This window comes from Eucyclogobius newberryi, unplaced genomic scaffold (assembly GCF_026437365.1).
Source record: "Eucyclogobius newberryi isolate DKJ021-1_F unplaced genomic scaffold, fEucNew1.0.hap1 SCAF_7, whole genome shotgun sequence".
In the NCBI taxonomy this organism is placed as follows: domain Eukaryota; kingdom Metazoa; phylum Chordata; class Actinopteri; order Gobiiformes; family Gobiidae; genus Eucyclogobius; species Eucyclogobius newberryi.
In genome coordinates this window covers 23,917,529-23,934,774 of record NW_027316389.1, presented here as the reverse complement: position 1 = coordinate 23,934,774, position 17,246 = coordinate 23,917,529, and the positions used below count along the sequence as shown (strand labels likewise).

The 17,246-nt window shown below is 39.2% G+C and overlaps 1 protein-coding gene across 5 annotated transcripts; it reads left to right on the top strand.

Moving 5' to 3' along the window:
* Positions 1 to 2,981: 2,981 nt before the first annotated feature.
* On the top strand, positions 2,982 to 16,982 carry ripor1 (RHO family interacting cell polarization regulator 1). 5 transcript variants are annotated; one of them, XM_072434713.1, is made up of 25 exons: positions 2,982 to 3,000; positions 8,662 to 8,776; positions 9,169 to 9,315; positions 9,544 to 9,622; positions 10,381 to 10,404; positions 10,494 to 10,547; positions 10,614 to 10,763; positions 10,842 to 10,905; positions 11,016 to 11,059; positions 11,126 to 11,251; positions 11,338 to 11,486; positions 11,561 to 11,693; positions 11,952 to 12,068; positions 12,430 to 12,558; positions 12,717 to 12,910; positions 13,097 to 13,718; positions 13,940 to 14,067; positions 14,191 to 14,311; positions 14,414 to 14,549; positions 14,797 to 14,958; positions 15,027 to 15,185; positions 15,705 to 15,901; positions 16,060 to 16,143; positions 16,225 to 16,315; positions 16,398 to 16,982. In XM_072434713.1, the coding sequence occupies exons 2-25, from the start codon at positions 8,688 to 8,690 to the stop codon at positions 16,493 to 16,495; spliced, it is 3,297 nt and encodes a 1,098-aa protein (XP_072290814.1). In that variant the 5' UTR covers positions 2,982 to 3,000; positions 8,662 to 8,687; the 3' UTR covers positions 16,496 to 16,982. The 5 variants fall into 5 exon arrangements, with proteins under 5 accessions (XP_072290814.1, XP_072290813.1, XP_072290816.1 ...); XM_072434712.1 differs by lacking the exon at positions 2,982 to 3,000 and adding an exon at positions 5,310 to 5,539; XM_072434711.1 differs by lacking the exon at positions 2,982 to 3,000 and adding an exon at positions 7,447 to 7,586.
* The last annotated feature ends 264 nt before the right edge of the window (positions 16,983 to 17,246 follow it).

Here is a 17,246-nt window from a genome sequence, read left to right as displayed (position 1 = left end):
GCCTGTTGGAGGAGATCAGCCACAAGAGCATCCTGCCTGTGGACTGCCTGAACAGAAGAGGCGTCTCCTGCTGATGCTTGGTCCATGCTGGCTGTAAACAGAAATATCATTTCAACTTCGAAAAGGTTTAGAAACAAGTCACATTTGGTGATTTGAAAGTAGACTAAAGGTTCGAAGTTAATATCACAACTTGTTGTTACGCTTCAGACAGACATTTTAACTTTAAAAAGGACAGGTTTGAAATGTTGCATTTGATGAGACTGAATAATAAGTTATATTTCTAATGTAATTTTCAGAGTTTCTGTAAAGGATAGATTCCCTGCACTGTCTGGACTTTTCATTGAAATATGAAGATGATTGACACGTCTGAAACTTCCACTTTAGTCAACATAAACATTGAACAAGCAGAAAATAAATGCTGCTCAAGCTGCGGCCGCTTGATGGCCGTGTGCTCGCTGTTATTGTAGCTCCGTGAGCCCAATTGTAGAGGGAGCTCTTTGCAATGACATATGTCTCAAGCTCAGCACTGGATCAACCGGTCCGAACCAGAGGCGACGGGAAATAACTGTTACACGGAAAAGAAGAACTTTTCGCTGTGGAATTTGGGAAGAATGCTTAAACATTTTAGAAGCTTTGACCGACGCGTCCATTTTGTTCCACATGCTTCGTCATCGTAACTGCGAATAGGTGGCCTACAACGCAGAGAATGTCATGTTATGGAAAACGGTGATTCAGATCCAACATAAATTTGCTCCGGGACAATTAAATCGACGCATTAAGCCACAAAACATCGCGTAATGTCTTAGAATGGCGATTGGCCACCATTTTAGAGGACAATGTTTAAACGGGACACTTGCCCAACCGCGTGGAGGGCGGGGAAGGCCGGTGGAGCTAGCTAGTTAGCCATTAGCTTTGTCTGCGTGAAGTTATAACTTAATCTTAGCAAATACATTTGTGCCCGTGTTGGCGTTAGGTGTTGCGCATTTAATGCAACATCACTCTGTGATGGATATTTGGGAACGTACATCAAAACGTTACAATTCGAAACTCAATAATATAGTGTAAAGTTTTCATTAGCTAATAGCATTAGCCACAAGCCGCGCTCTATTTCCACGACGTCGTGGTTTTAAAGAGGAAACAAAGAGACACAGACAGGACGGTGTGGCCTTAAGTCTCTACTGACTTTCTTTAAGCAATCCTTAACACTAACTCTGCCGTTTTCTGCCATATGTGTGCGAAATATACATTTTAATGCATATACGGTTCAACTTAGGCGCATTTACACATATTTCTCCCGATTTTTCGAAAACGATAGAGGGAGACAAACACTCCTCGGCGGGCTGCCCGGACCTAGAGCCCCATCATGACACCTAGAGGCCGATTAAAGATCCTGCAAACTCCCCATTGCTTCCCACCAAAGTAGTGACACTTTACCTTTTGTCGGTGGTTGTTGTTCCGACTGCCCGCAGATGAAAGTGTGGCCACTGTAGCAAAAAGTTTGGGTGTCCGGAACAAATGCGAGGCTCTCCGCAGTTAGTTTTAATCCTTCTCCCGCTTTAGGAGAGTATTCTGTGCACAAAATGGCAGTAAGGCTCAGTGCGCCTGTGCGGCCGCTGGGGGGTGGTGTCGAAACTACTGCACTCTCCTGATTGGCCAGGAGGGGGCTCCGCTGGAACACACTCAAGCCATTTATCAGCAGTCAAACTCAGCCCAGCCCACAACAGTAGACACATTATACTTTGTGTTTTTCTATTGCTTTGACACACACACAATTCCATTCAAAATTGACAATTGCAAAACATCTCACACAGAATACAAATACCAAAGGTAGATTTAGTTTATTTTCAAAACAAAATCTTCCAAATTATGTCAGGCTGTACAATGAACACTGCCAACAATTAGCCCAGTACATTTGTCATCTACTTGTCATGTGCCATACTGTAATGTAATCAAAATAATCTGTCTCATTCTATCCATACGTCGCACTGTTAACCATAGCCATTTATTGTATATATTACTATAATACACAGTTACATTAACTGCTATTCATATAGTTTTTATTTTGTCCATATGCTGCACTGTACTCAACCATGATCATAGCCACTTATTGTACATACGAGTTGCTGTTTTTTTTGCTCTACCTGCACTTTGTGTTAGATTTAAGTTTTTTTTAAAACTTGTTTGTTTTTACTGTGCGCTGCAACCATTGTCCTATCCTAAAATGCATATTTAACATTGAATTAAAAGCAACGTTATCATCCAAACTCTCTAAATTCTGTGCATAATTTTCATATGCGTATTAATTCATTTAATACAGATTATTCATTTTGTTGTGGTAATGTTTTAGTTTCAAAAGGACTATGGCCAAAGTCCTTTGTGAACTATGAGAGCTGCTGCTGTGTTAAAGAGCCCTAACTAATGAGAAATGTTCAAAATGATCGATTGACCATCAAAGTCTGTGTTTGAATGGACTAATTGTTTGAATAAATTTGTCCAAAACAACCTCCCAAAACCATTTGCCTTGGAGCACATTTGGATTCATTCTTGTTATGCCAAAATTGAGATTTTGAATTGTTGAATCACCACTAGATGGCAGCAATGCACTTTCCTGAAACTCCCTGATTTCCCCTCTCAGATGAGGGAAATGGATTTGTTTGTTTCAAACTCACTCATAATTAAGTCTGTATGTATAGAAAGATATGGCCTACTTTAAAGAATGTACACCAAACTAAGACTTTTGCATAACAAAAGGTGGTTATCACTGTGCTAAATTTAGCACATTTATATCATTTTGTCCCAGCTTTCTTTTCTTGAGCCTGTACTGAGAACAGTGAAAAGCTTCCAAAGAAAAGTGTTTAGTTCGACACTCAAAAATGTCCACCTGAGAATTAGAGTGGTGACGGGACAGGCGCATCTGAGGAGCCGCTGACCGTCTGCTGACGTGTGCTGACCGCTGTGGAGGAAACCAACATTCACGAGGTCTCTACTGCTAAAAACTATGTGAGTGCACTTACGCCACTTTATACAAACACGATTATTTTTGTCTAGTTCTTACAATTGTCATGTTTGAAGAAAGCGCGTGTGCAGTTCGATATGGTGTTCAGTTTATCTATGTCCAGTAGCAGTGTCGCACTTACACTTTGCTGCGCAACGTGGATGCACTCGTTAAAATAGATAAATGTAGATCTTGTTAGTTGCAGCTTTTGTTCAGTTTGTTAAAGCATCTGTAACCAAACTCAGGCCATGCCTCCACTACTTTCACAGGTACATGTGGTTCAGTTGCCTTAAGGCTACCAAGCATTCATTGTCCCCCATTTATTATATTATATTGTTATTATTATTATTATTATTATTATTATTATTATTATTATTATTATTATTATTATTATTATTATTATTTTAGGTATTAATTATAAAAATAAACCTTTTACATTGAAATTGGAATGGCACAGTGTGATTGCAGCCCTTTGCAATCAAGCACAGCACTTCATTCCTTGTTTGCAGTTAATTTTTACTAAAACGTTTTAAGCACACAACTGAGAATCAAATCAGAAAGTCAGTTCCACATCCAGCCCTTTACAAGCATTTAGGTCTAGTGGTCTGGTCTTTTTTCCTTTGAAAAGTGGTTCACAAAAACACAAGTTTTAGAGGTAAAACATAATTTTGAAGTAATGTGCTGCCCATGACAAAGGAGAGCTTACACAGCTTGGTAGAGTTCCAGTTGCCTATCTGGCTGTGTCAGGTTCTCTGGAGACAATGTTAGATTAGAAGAACCCCACGTTTTTGATTGGGCATACAGAACAGGATGGTATTTATTGGCCATTCAACGCAAGACTACATTTGGTGCCGCGGCTGTACAAATATCACAGTATTTGCGGGAGCACTTCTGAGTCTGGAAGTGGGCTGCATAAAATGTAAAAAATCAGGTGCTCTTCAAAGATGTTTTTTTTTTTTTTTTAATTACCTTTGATTTTATACCAGCATCTACACACTACATTCAAGGGACATTTTTTGATAAAACAGCATGGACTTTTGGCTTTTGTATTGTAAACTTTGAAAAACCTTTATTTTAATCTTTGATTGTTTTATGTTTAAATTCATGTGTATCATGGATTCTGTGCCTTGTGCTATTTGTACACTTCTATATATATAAGCACATCTCACTTAACGGCTAATTGTAGTTATGACCTGAGTTTACCTTGGTTACTATTTAGGAAGTGGTGACACCAGAAATGAAACTCAGGAACTTCACCGTACAACTAGTGATAGTAAGACAAATGGCCTCCAGCAGAATGCTACAGGATGGACTGTGTCTCTGAAGCATATTGGCCGGGCCGGCGGTCATTAGCCTGGTGCACTCCAATGACGGTTAAGCTGCTTATTGGCCAGCTGGAGATTAACAGGAAAGTCCCAACTTCACAGGGGTCCACACACACCAATTCAAGTCCTTTGAACGGTTGTGTGCTCATTCTTCCCAATATTTTGTGGAGCACTGTGAAAAACGGATTCACTTGAGAAAACAGTTTGCTTTCTTCAGACTTAAATAGGTAAAACCTTTCATGACCTAAGTGGGGCTAACTGGAATTAGATTTAACAATGTAATAATATTGTAAGGAAATTATTTTAAGAAGTTATATTCATTCATCAATGAATATATCTGGTGGATTCATTCTGTAAATCCCTTGTTTGCTGGAGCTTTGTCCTGAAAGACCCTGTGATCATCAGCACAGACAAAGTTGCCCTCTGTCATCATGACGCCCCAGCATTACCTGAAGCTTCATTCTTACAATGCGGGAAAAACTTCCCAGATGATGACTAAGGCAACATTTCCTGGTTTGTCCTTGTAATGGTTGAAATGAAACCTAAAGGGACAGAAATGTTTCATTTTTCTCATCAGAAGTTAAATCGTTTCCACTTTTATTAGCCCGTGCTTTAAACTCCAACATGAGCATTTACACTCAACAGCCTGTTGATAGAAAGCATCACAGAGGCACCGTAACCATGAAAGTCAGATTAGATCACAAATTCAGTTTTTTTTTGTTCTATTTTAATTGAGATGTACTTGATTTATATTGTGGGTTTTTAATGGAAATAAAGGATATTTAGGAAATACATTATATCCAATTGTTTATATCCTATGCTTGGCCACTTGAACTTTGCTCAAAAATAAAAACTACTTTTTTGGACGTGTGTGGTAGGCTCTGGACAATATGTTGATGTAACAGGAAGAAGGAGGGGCAGGAAAACCCATGGAAGATCAGGGGGGTGGCTTTCCCGTTTCCTTCAGCCCACTGTAAGTTACTTATCTGCGTGTGGTACACTGGGCTAGTGGACTGCACGGACCAACCTGCTGTTGGAGAGATGAGTGAAAAGCCAGATTAGACACATTCCTTTAAATGCAAATATATCATGTCGGACCTAGCAGTAGTCAAAAAATAGGTAGGGTGAACTGTAAAATTTAGACTGGAGGAGTGAGATAAGGATTTTTTGTGTGAATTATCCTTGATCACTGTTGCAGCCATGTACAGTGGAAGCAAAGGTATGTTGTCATTATATCATCTTTCAAATTTACCTCATTTACACTAGAACAAGCTCTTGACCCTATGTAAGTCTAGTTGGGATGTATTTGCCGTTGTATTGCCTCTTGCAGATAAGAAACGCAGTGGGCCTGGAAAGTTGAGAAATGCTGCACCTTCAGTAACCAGGATAGAAAATAGATGCTTGTAAAGAATGGGAACTGTTCCGAAATACAGGGTGGGGCTGTCAGTGATGGGAGTTATGCATTATTTGTGTGTTTATATGAAAATCAAGGACATGGTAATCTAATAATGCACCTTTCTTGATGAGATGAGGTTCATTTCTCGGCAGGGTTGTGGGTTAAATCCTGTCTGATTGACTTGTTATGATCTGAGTGGAGTCTGCACCTTCCATGGAACAGTATCTCCTACTATTAAAAACATTGGGTTATGTGGTGACTATGTATTTCCCCTATTAACAAATATGTGACTGTGAGTGAATGTACAGAAATGTTGTTGTTCATGGTTCACCAAAGCTTACTGGGATCTCCAAGGCATGTACAGGCTGAGCAAACAGCATCAGATAAATAATCCAGTAGGCCGTGTTATGTGTTCTATGGGATAATGAATTTCTTGGAGACTGATTTCATGCACACATTTTCCAGTTGTCCCTTTGATTTCGCTTAGTCAAACGCGTTTTCCTGGTTGTGTTATTTTGTCAGGAAGTCACTCCCTCCTGGCTTTTCTCTGTCAAAGACACCTCTGAAAGCTGGAAACTATTGATTCTCAGTAATATGAACATGCGCTGTTGATTTTGCATTGATTTTCCCCCCCACAATATTATCTTATCTGTGACGAACAATGGTCACTTTAAATTTGAACAGAAAGCACACTAAGGTACACACTTAAATACCAAGTTGATAATAGTTCAGCAGTTTTATGGTGCATGGTTTAAAGTATGTTATGTTGGAGGCTGTGACTCAGCGTTACATGGTCCCACTGTCTGTGGCATGTGAAGGTTGTCAGTGGCAGGTGTGTGTGTCCTTTATTCTGGGCAAAACACGATACAAAAAACAGGTCTTTAACTTTCCATTCTAATCATGTTGTGATACTGATAAGTGAAAGACACATACAGGAAGAATGTTCAGGTCTAGTTTGACTGAAATAAGCAATAATCCATAGGAAGTTATGGATATGTTTTATGATTCATTTTAAATATTGTATTAAAACACAAATATTCACTTTTTATTTCGGCATTTCTGCAATTTGTGAGTTAGTTATTGAATTCTTTGGTTATTGACGTGGAAACGCTGATGTTTTGCAGTTAAATTGATGGTATTACTAAAACCACAAACAAACAATAACATCATGATAATTAATGCTATTAAACATACAATGGATTTCATTTGACATAACATCAAATAAACTAGTCGACTCCACTTTACACTAAAGAGATGCCTGGGTCAGTTTCCCCTCTGATACTCCGGCTTCCTCCGCCTATCAGAAAGATATGCTCCTTTCACTAACAGGAGTAGGTGATGGTCAATTATGTTTCCAAACTTGGATGCATGGCCTACTGACTGTATTGTCTGTTGGGGCCTCACATATTTGCACGAGCTTTGCTTTGTTGGAAATGTGACCTCTTTTAGCCAAGCCTCTTCCACTCATTGATTTAGCTCATCTTTGTAACCTAAAGATGAACTCATGTGAAAGCTGATTTACTCTCTTTATGTTTACAGTTGTTGTCATTTAAATACTGCGCCATTCTTGATTTTTGTTGGTTCACCTATAAATTAGTTTGATTGTTTGGATTCAGAGCATTTTCCAGAATGGCCTGGGAACTAACAAACTCAAACAATGAGTGAAGTCACATGATCACATACAGTAGAGCTGCAGGATGCCTCTTTGTATGACAGCACCACTGGTAGCGTAAAGTAACAGGGCTGTTATCACTAAGCTGGTCTGGACCGTGCTGTGGTCAGGGAGGACAGTCCGAGACAGGGACAGATGGAGAGATGTGCCGTCTGCCATTGCCCTTTTTCTACAGGAAACTTACATTTTCCAATAAAGGTTAGTGCTTCAGTCATCAAACAAAATACTGTTGCTGTTGTTGGTGCTGTTGTTTCATTTATTTCAAAACCTGCATTTTCTATCAGAGTGTCTTTTAGCTTTTAGTTGTGCATCTCCACTGGATATTTGAATCCAACCAATCAATGTTTTGTATGTGTTTGAGTGAGTTTGTTATGTAGTGAAATAGCATAAAACATATAGGACATAGATACACAAATGATTGATGAAGATGACAGAAAATTGGGATAAAGTGGAAATTTTGAGTACTTATTTACTTGATATTATTGTTAACACATTTTGCTAAGTTTCAGTGCACATTTATATGAATACAATGAGGCTGAACTTAAGCAGAAGTCAGTGCCAGTTGACTGCTGCCCCAGGACTATCTCTTTTGTTCAATTTCCTGTCCAAAGACTGGGTTGCTTCTAACTTCCTGTTGAGTTGTTTCCTCTCTTGTGGAGTGGGTGTTGGTGTTTCTGCAGCCAGCTGTTTAGAGGAAAAGGATACAGGAAACTGGATAGTCCTGACTCTGAGTCAAATGTTCTGAATGATCAAAAGTGCAACATTATGAGATAATTATCTCATATTGTTCCATGACTAATCCATACAACTTTTATTTTGTATTCTGGTGAAAAAGCACCAGTTAAAGACATGTTGGCTCCATCTGAATAATGATGTAGGGGTCATTTCTCTTTGTGTTTCTAACAAACGTGTTTTTAGATCACATAATTTAAAAATCTAACTGTATCTGTCTAAGTATATTTACTGTATTCTGCAGTATATTTTGGTGGTGACATTTTTGATTTCCACTTAGACATATTGCAGAAGTAATTCACTTTTGTCTGGTTCTTTGTAGAAACACACTTTATGCAGTGCCGGCAGTATCGCCCTTTAGAAAAATGCTGACAACTTGGCAGAAGATGGATGTGATCCGCTACTGTCCATGTTATTGTTACAGTTTTGTGTAGGAAACTAACGTTTCCCATGGAGCGTACTTTTCTCTCTCTCAGACGGAAGTTCATATTGTATTGTTTTATTTTTCATATTTAGTCTTTGGTAACACTTGTGTGTGCAGGCGGCCCCTCCAGAACCCTGTCCACCATGTCGCTGTCTGTGCGTCCAGTCAGAGCTCTCAAGTCCATCTCTAGGAGCCAGAGCTTCACTGGGGTCAACACCTATGACAAATCTAGGTACGATTACATTATTGCTCCAACGATTTATTAACTAATTGACTAATCGTGACTAATTGACCATAAAAAATCATTGTAGTCGTATTTTGATCATCGTAATATTTATCTGAACTATACAGACTCTGAGACACATATGATTATATATTTATACCAAAGACAGTGTCAATCTAAAATCAACCATTTCTGATTTTCATCAATAAGTTATGTTTTTTTTATACATATTCTCAATCTAGAAGCTTTCAGTCACAATATTTCAACTGTTATCTGGATGATATAATGTGTTTAAAATGTCTCAATGTACAATATAAATGTATCAATGTATTGTTAGTTTCAGCCCTACACTATTATTGCAATTCTGTTAATCATGACTCACATGTCAAATTCTGTTTTAGGCCCTTGTCAGTGTACACCACTCCAGGTCTAAGACGAAAGCCGAGCAAAGCCAGTAGGATGTTTACTATGTCGTCCAACCCTCCGCCCAGAGTCCCTCAGCCAGAACGAACTGACGAGGTCTATGAAGCACTGAAAAAAGGCCTACAGTGAGTACAAAGTCTTGCCGGAACAGTAACTAGATAACTGGCATCTGGGCAATAATTTAACTGCCTCTGTTGCAAAAGAGAGTCTATGTAATTTAAAAAAAAAAACTCCTCAGCTAACAGGATACTAGGTTTGTCCTTGAAAAAGTATCCACACTTAGGTTTTTAGATATGGCTGTATTTGATGGCTTTTTTATTCTCTTTTAAATGACGTGACATTTCCTTTTGTAGATCCTACCTTCAGGTTCATCAGATGGACTTGGACAGCCTCAGCAGAGAGATGAGATCATCTAAAAGGAATTCCCGACTGGTACTGTTTACATTAACAGTATTTATACATGGGCAAATATAAATCATTCAATAGACAACCAAATGCCCTCAAAACTTGATGCAGACATTTTGTGTCAACATCGCTAGGTTATAGTCTTTTAAATGTGTTTAAAGCTCACAAAGCCATGCACTGTGGTGTGAAGCAGGTTGTAGGTAAACTCTCACAGTCACATTCCGGTGAAAGGTTTATCCTTATCACTGCTGTACCTCCCTTTAGTTAATGTTAAAACTCAAGCTCTATTTTGGAGTGGGCCCCAAGGGTGAAAAAAATTGACTTGTAGAGAATTCAAGATAAGGCAGTTATGTTATATGCATTAATTTAAAGCTCTACATAAACAAAAATATCATAGCTGAGTTAAACAAGGTCAAGGAAGAGTTCATTGAGCTTATTATTCATGTTTTGTATTTTTTTCCCCTTTTCTTTTGTATGCTTTTTCTTTATTTTTGTGTTTTGTGTGTTTTTGGTCTAACATGAAATATAATAGAACAGAAACAATGGCACAAAGAGAGAGGGCATCCACATTTTACATAGTCCTAAACAGAGTCATCAGTAGTCATCTCATTTGCTCCAAAGTGAATTGTACACTTTTCCATTTGTCAATGTTGGTTATAATTTCGGTCCAGTCCTTGATTGTTGGTGCAGTTTAATCCTTTTTGAATAATATGCTGGTGGTTGTCTGTATTTAACTGATACATTATAGAGAAATAAAAAATGCTAATCATGTTTTGTTTCTTTAGGGCTTTCTCTACGAGCTAGATAAGGTAAAGTTTCCTCACAATTTTGAGATGAAAACCCTTTTATAATTTTCGACCTCTCGCATATCTTTAACTGTAAATTATTTTTCCCACAGCAAGTAAAAGTTACAGAGAGATTGATTCGGCGATTGGAGTTTCACCTCAGTAAAGTAAGAAACATAGTACTAATTGAATTGTAGACCATTATACAGTGATGCTATTGTTCTTTTGTCCAGGTTGAAGAGTTGTACGAAGCTTACTGCTTACAACGGAGACTGCGAGATGGTGCCAATAAGATGGTGATGGCTTTCATGGCGTCTCCGGGCAGTAAGGAAGCAAAGGAGAGTCTGGCAGAGGCCAACAAAGGTTACAAGGAGTACACAGAGGTAAATACAACAGCACAAAGCATTCAAGTTCAAATCTCCCTCAGGATACTCAAAGCTGTTCTGGTCTGGTGTTTATAGAACATGTGTGTGCTGGAGAATGACTTAGAAAACCACCTGGGAGAGTTTCATATAAAGATGAAAGGTGAGAACAAAGTCAAATAATCAAACATTAGATTATATTGTCATAGTAGACATCTTTCTTTTGTAACTTGTTCATCGCACATTGAAGTCAAGTGTTTGTGACGTGTCTAGGGCTGGCTGGATTTGCGAGGCTGTGTGCTGGAGACCAATACGAGGTGAGATGCTATTTTCTGTGACCCTCCAAAGGTTATGCAATATATTTACTCATGTCTTTTCTGCAGATCTTTATGAGGTATGGCCGGCAGAGGTGGAAACTACGAGGCAAAATTGAAGTGAACTCTGGGCAGGTGTGGGACAGTGATGAAATGGTGTTTCAGCCACTCATCAATGAATTTCTCTCCGTTAAGGTCAGCAGATTTTCACGGCGACATGGCATTTATGTGACGGCAATTTCATTTTAGTGAAAGCAATTTGATTTTGATTGCATGTTCAGGTGACCGAGCTGAAGAGTTTGGCCAATCATGTAGTTGTGGGCAGCGTTTCCTGTGAAACTAAAGACCTCTTCGCTGCTTTACCTCAAACTGTAGCAGTGGACATTAACGACCTCGGCACTATTAAATTAAACCTAGAAGTGACCTGGAAGTAAGTTCTCTTAACACTACTACTTCTCTCCAATACAGAAAATAAAAGGGGAGTAACTTGTTTTCTTGCTTCAGCCCATTTGATAAAGATGAGCAGGTGTCATTATCGAGCAGCGTAAACAAAGCTCCAACTGTCACAAAGAGGTTTTCCACCATTTTCAACCAGAGCCCTCCCGATACTCCTTCTCTACGCGAACAAGCTTTTTACGTAAGTCGTGAAGTGCTTCATTAAATCTATATATGAATTTATTTTACTCTAATATTCCACATGTCACCAGCTGCTTGAACATATTCATATTGTACTTATGGTGGCTTTATTCTTCAATCTTTCAAGCTTTAATTTAAACAGGACACACGCCAAACAAACATTTTTTAGGAGCTACATATTTAAAGCACTTTTGAAGGGCAGCCTCCTCTGACTTTCCTGTTGCCTTTTGTTCTACTCGGGGCCACTGTTCTGCTTCAGTCTCTGCCTCGGAGTCTGACTAGCCGGCCACACTGGCCACTACTGGACATTTTCAGAGACACAGTTTCTCGCAGTTGTTCCTGTAGTGACAGCTCACCAGCAAGACAGCCCATGGCCGTAAGTGAGGAGCGACAGATGTCATAAGTCTGTGTGTAGTGTAAATGTAGGATTAAAGGGAATCTAGGCATAGTATGTCCCAGTCCCACGGGTCAAATACGCTATGTGATGATTCATTTTAGTTTGTGTGCATAAAAGACTAGCTAGAGCTGTCATAAACACCTTGAATTGTAGTGACCTTTTAGTTTGACTTTCTTCTGCCCCACTTTAGAACCCTCTTGGTAGCCGCCAGTTTATTCTGTCGTAGTGCATAAAACTTAAAGCTAAAGCTTCTACACCTCCCCAGAATGTATAAAACATGAAAAAACTATTTATAGTAATTTATAGCAATTTGTTTTCAACTTTTTATTTTGTTTTTCAGAACATGCTGCGCCGCCATGAAGAGATGGACAATGGAAGAGCTTGGTCCAACTCCTCTGAGTCCTCTGATGACTCATCCAGTCCTCAGCTTCCAGCCAGCACAACGCTCTCTGTACACAACATGCACAAGGTAGCCAGCAAAACTCATGGCAGTAAGACACAGGAAATCACTGATATTGTAATAACCAATATTATTTTGTTATATGTAAACCAAGATTTATTCACCAGGCATTTCAGTGAGTTATTATCTCTGAGAACATATCAAAATTCAACATAATTTCTCTTCAGTCGCTGCATGAAGACACCACTCCAAACATTTCGAGAACACCAGAGCTTCAGTCAGTTAGGAAACGGAAATCTTCACTGCAGTCCAACTTGTCACTGTGCACCGAAGACTCATCACCTGTCACCTCCAGCTCATCACATAACATCAGCATCATCAGTGAGGACCCAGACTCCAAATCACCAGCAGAGGGCAGCAGGTAACTCTTTCTTTTCTTGAAGCCTGGCCAATACAAAAATACAAACCCCGGTGTGGTTTGTATTTTACAATACACCAAATTTATTATCTTATATATATATTTGAAATTTCAATTTTCTTGTGTTAAAGCACAAACTTGACTGGTTTTTGTGTTGTGCTTTGACTCATTTGAATTGTCTTGCTACAGGCTGGAGGACTGCAGGGAACTCACCGTGACTACAAAGTCAGATGCTGAAGACGAGCATGCTCCTTTAGCTGCTTTAGACGAGTCACTGACCAATCGAAGCTTCTCCAGGTCTCTGAGCCATATCAGTGAAGGCAGCGCTGATGGCGTGGTGTTGTTGGACAAGCCCTTCTGTGAACTCATTGAGGAAACATCAAAAACGTCTGGGATTTCTATCACTGATGTCGAAGTAGAGATGTCTAACACTCCTCCTGCACTGCCTGAAATCAAACCAAATATTGAAACAATTGAAACTACAGATAGTGTCACACCAGAGTTGAGTGAATCTCTCCCTGTTGCCTCCACCACTTCACATGAATCAACAGAAATGCCCAGCCCAAGTGCCCCAGAGGGGGCAGATGTTACCTATCGAGCCCATTGGGTGGCGGTGGAAGAGGACACAGCAGAGAAAGTGGCCGCTGATGCTTTGTCAAATGAAGGAGATGAGGCGGTGGACAGTGATCTGGCCCAGGCTTTAGGAGAGGCTCTGGGGGCTGTGGTGTCCTCTATTGATGACTACAGAGGGCAGTTCCCCGAGTTACAGCTGCTAGAACAAGAGCTGAAGTTACTGCAGACCACACTGGAGGTGACAAAGTGATTCCTTGATATTTCTTTTTCGGTACATTTTGTGTTTCTGTATAAAGGGTAAAAGATTTATTATGTACATCCTAATAATGTTGAATGAATATCTTTTAATGGTGGTGGTGTTCTTTCAAGATAATAAAAGTGAACAGCAGGGGTCCCTCTTGCCTTGTCAAAGCAGTAACAGATAGATGTGATCATAAGTTCTTGTGTGTGTTTGCATAGGACGGCAGACACAGCCGCTCTCCCAGTCTTGTCAGCATCAGTGTGGAAACTGCTTTGGGCAGCTTTGATTTCCTGAACATGTCTGACTGCGAGGAAGAGGAGGGGGAGAGGAAGAGTAATAATGAAAGGTACACAGTGATGCATTTTAGATAGAACAACCAAAAGCATGCTTAAATTCCAGAACTATTTGAAAACCTTTTGTTGATTTTAGTCTTAAAGCCTCTCTTTATTCTGTATTGTATTGTACCTAGGTATTTGCAGAGAAAAGGCTGGGAAAGCCCCTCCTCACTTTCTCCCCCGCTGACCACCGGCTGCAACAGTCTGGACCAATGTTTGGAAGCTCATCTCAAGTACTGTAGTACACAGCTGCTGGTAAATTAGAACACACCATTTTGTTTATCCAAATGTCTTAATATAAACTCAAAACATATTATCATTTCAAATGAATTATGATTCTACTTTTTGACTCTGCAGTGTCTTGGTACATTTGGTCCTCTGCGCTGCAGGGAGATGTATGCCTTTGACAGACTCCTGCGGGAAGCCCAGGTTTTCAAAATGATGAGACGTGTCGTCAAAAAGAAACCAAAGAGTTTCAAACAGCCAAATGAGGGTGAGATTATTTTTAAGGAAAGTTTAAGATATATATTTATAGTCTCAAGAGCATTTAGAATTCAAGGTTATTTTTGAAAAAGTGTTATAATATGTGAATAATAGGTTTTGGCGAATGTTGAGAATGAATTATTGGTTTATCCAACTGGAAGAGTTGTAATTGTGGTTTACTGTAGTGGCACAGCATTATTTATTTATTCTACCACTTAATTGTTGATAAAATAGTGTCTCTGCTCTTAAATTCACAGTTATCCCTCAGCTAGGGCCTATTCAGGGATCAGTTTTGCTGTGGCAGCAGTGTGTCCAAACGGGCCCTGTGTATAATGTCTCTGTGGAGACTTTTCTGAGCACTTTGTCTGCTGTATACTCCAGTGTCCTTCCAGAGAGGATGTCCAACACGGCCAACACAGGTACAACACTATCCATGATACATCATTTAGACAGTGATTAGGTGAACCCCTCTATTCTCTCTTTCCAGTGTTTCTGTCCCTGGCTGAACAGGTTCTTGATCAGAAACTTCCACAACGAGAGTCCATTAAAGGTGCCGTGATTGTGACGTTGTTTCAGTGGTGGACCTACTTGGAGACCAATGGTGTGACTGACTTGGAGGCCTATATTTCTGAGCTTGCAGAGGAAGGTACAGTTACTTTAACATCACAACTTTTGATATTGAACCTAGTAGAAATAAATACACCAGAAACCCACAAGGAGTTGCTATTAATTGTGAGTTTATAAGATCAGAATGGAAAACTAAAGCGGGTATCAAAATCACAGATTATAGACATCTAGATACCTAGATACATTTCTTACACATTAACTAGGGAAACGTCTGTATGAAATGAACTCATTTAGGTACAATGGTATGTGCATCTACTGAACTTAAAAATGCAATATGTAACTTTTCTGGTAGAGGGTCCGCCACCAATCTATCTTTAATAACATGTGTTTCTATTGCTGAAAAACAGCTTGCAAAAGTTGAATTGGTCTGGTGGCGTCACCAGCTTGTCTTCATGAAGATAAATACTTTTAATTCTGTGGAATATTCTAATCAAAGAAAATATATCCTTGGAGACAAGCAGGTGCCTGATCCTACACCAGAAAAGTTACGTAGTGAACCTTTAAATATGAAAAATGACATTGTGTTGTTTTTCTCTAGTGTGGCTGGTGCAAAGCTTGGCGTCACTGAATCAAGATGTGATTGTGAAAGTGCTGAGAAATCCAGTCAAATGCAGCTTGAGGAAACATGGCATTCACGCTGTGGCCAAGTTGTTAAAGGATCCACGAGGAAGAGTATCAGCTTCTGCCAGTTCTGTGCTCAGGGGCCTGGCCAGTCAACCCAGACTCCGAGAACAGGTGAGAGGACGAGCTACTACGTAATATAAAACTACTCTATAAAATATCCAGCCTTTATGATGGTGATGAGGCTATGGAAACGTTTGTACAATAGTATTACTGCCAGTGCACAGCTGATGATGAATGATTAATACTAATAGTCATTCATCTGGTGTTAGGCCTTGGTCCACTGTCTGGAGCTGCTAGAAGATCAGAACATTGCAACAAGAATCTGTGGATGCAAAGCATTGGCTTGTTTAAAGGTGAATACATTACAAATACAAAATATTGCATTTCATCTGAAATTATTTAGGCAATATGAAATCTAATTTTGTGTTTCCCAGGCCAAAGAAAGCATTGAGCAGTTGGTGTATCTTTGTCAGACGGATAAGGATGATGTCAGAGATGCGGCAAAACAATGTTTACTCATATTAGGTACACTGACATGATAATGATTGAAATGGTATGAGATAAGATTATTAAAAAGGACTAACAATGTTTTTATAAATGTATTCAGGTGAAGAAGGGAAGATGGCCATCAGACATGTTGAGACATCGCAGGACAGCATACCAAGACTCTTTTCCCCTGGAAGCATGACGAGCACTGCCTTTTAAAAACACATTTGAATTCAAGCGCACACGAACAAAGCAATACAAAAATAGAGCTGCTTGAATTTAAGCAATTTGTTTCCTGGTCTGTGTTTGTGGTCAAAGTTAAGGCCAGTTCTGTAACAAAATAGATTTTTGTTGAGTTCTGTTCTTTTATTTTAAATATTTTCTATTCAATTATGTATAATATATTATTTATCATTTGCACAGCTAAAACACAAGTGCCAATTCAATACCCTTACTTCAACTCTGGTCTAATGAATTTAAAAGACATTAGGTGCCAAAATGTAAGTATATAAATGGTTTAATTTCCATTGTGAAAAGATATGGGTTGTACTTCCACTGTCTGCTCCAATGCCAAGGTCTTTGATAGATCTAAGCAGTTGTCAATTATTGGACTTTGGTGTTTTCAATATAAAATGTATCATTATTTTTTTAATAGTTTTGCTTATATTTGGAATAATGCTCTAATAAAACAAACGTGTTGCTTATATTTTCTGTGCTCCTCCTAATTGTAGGGATAACACTACTTTACAAACATGTGTTTTTACTGCTTTGGAGCACAGTGCCAGCTTGTGGCTGAATATACAAACAACAACATATCAGCTGATGCTGATGCTCAGTCATACATGAAATACAGTATTCACGTGTTCATGATCATTCAATGTTTTTGAACACAATACTGGACAGCTCCTGGTGATAACTTTTATTGTTATCGTCACTCACCTCCGCCATAGTGACATGAATTGAACCCATG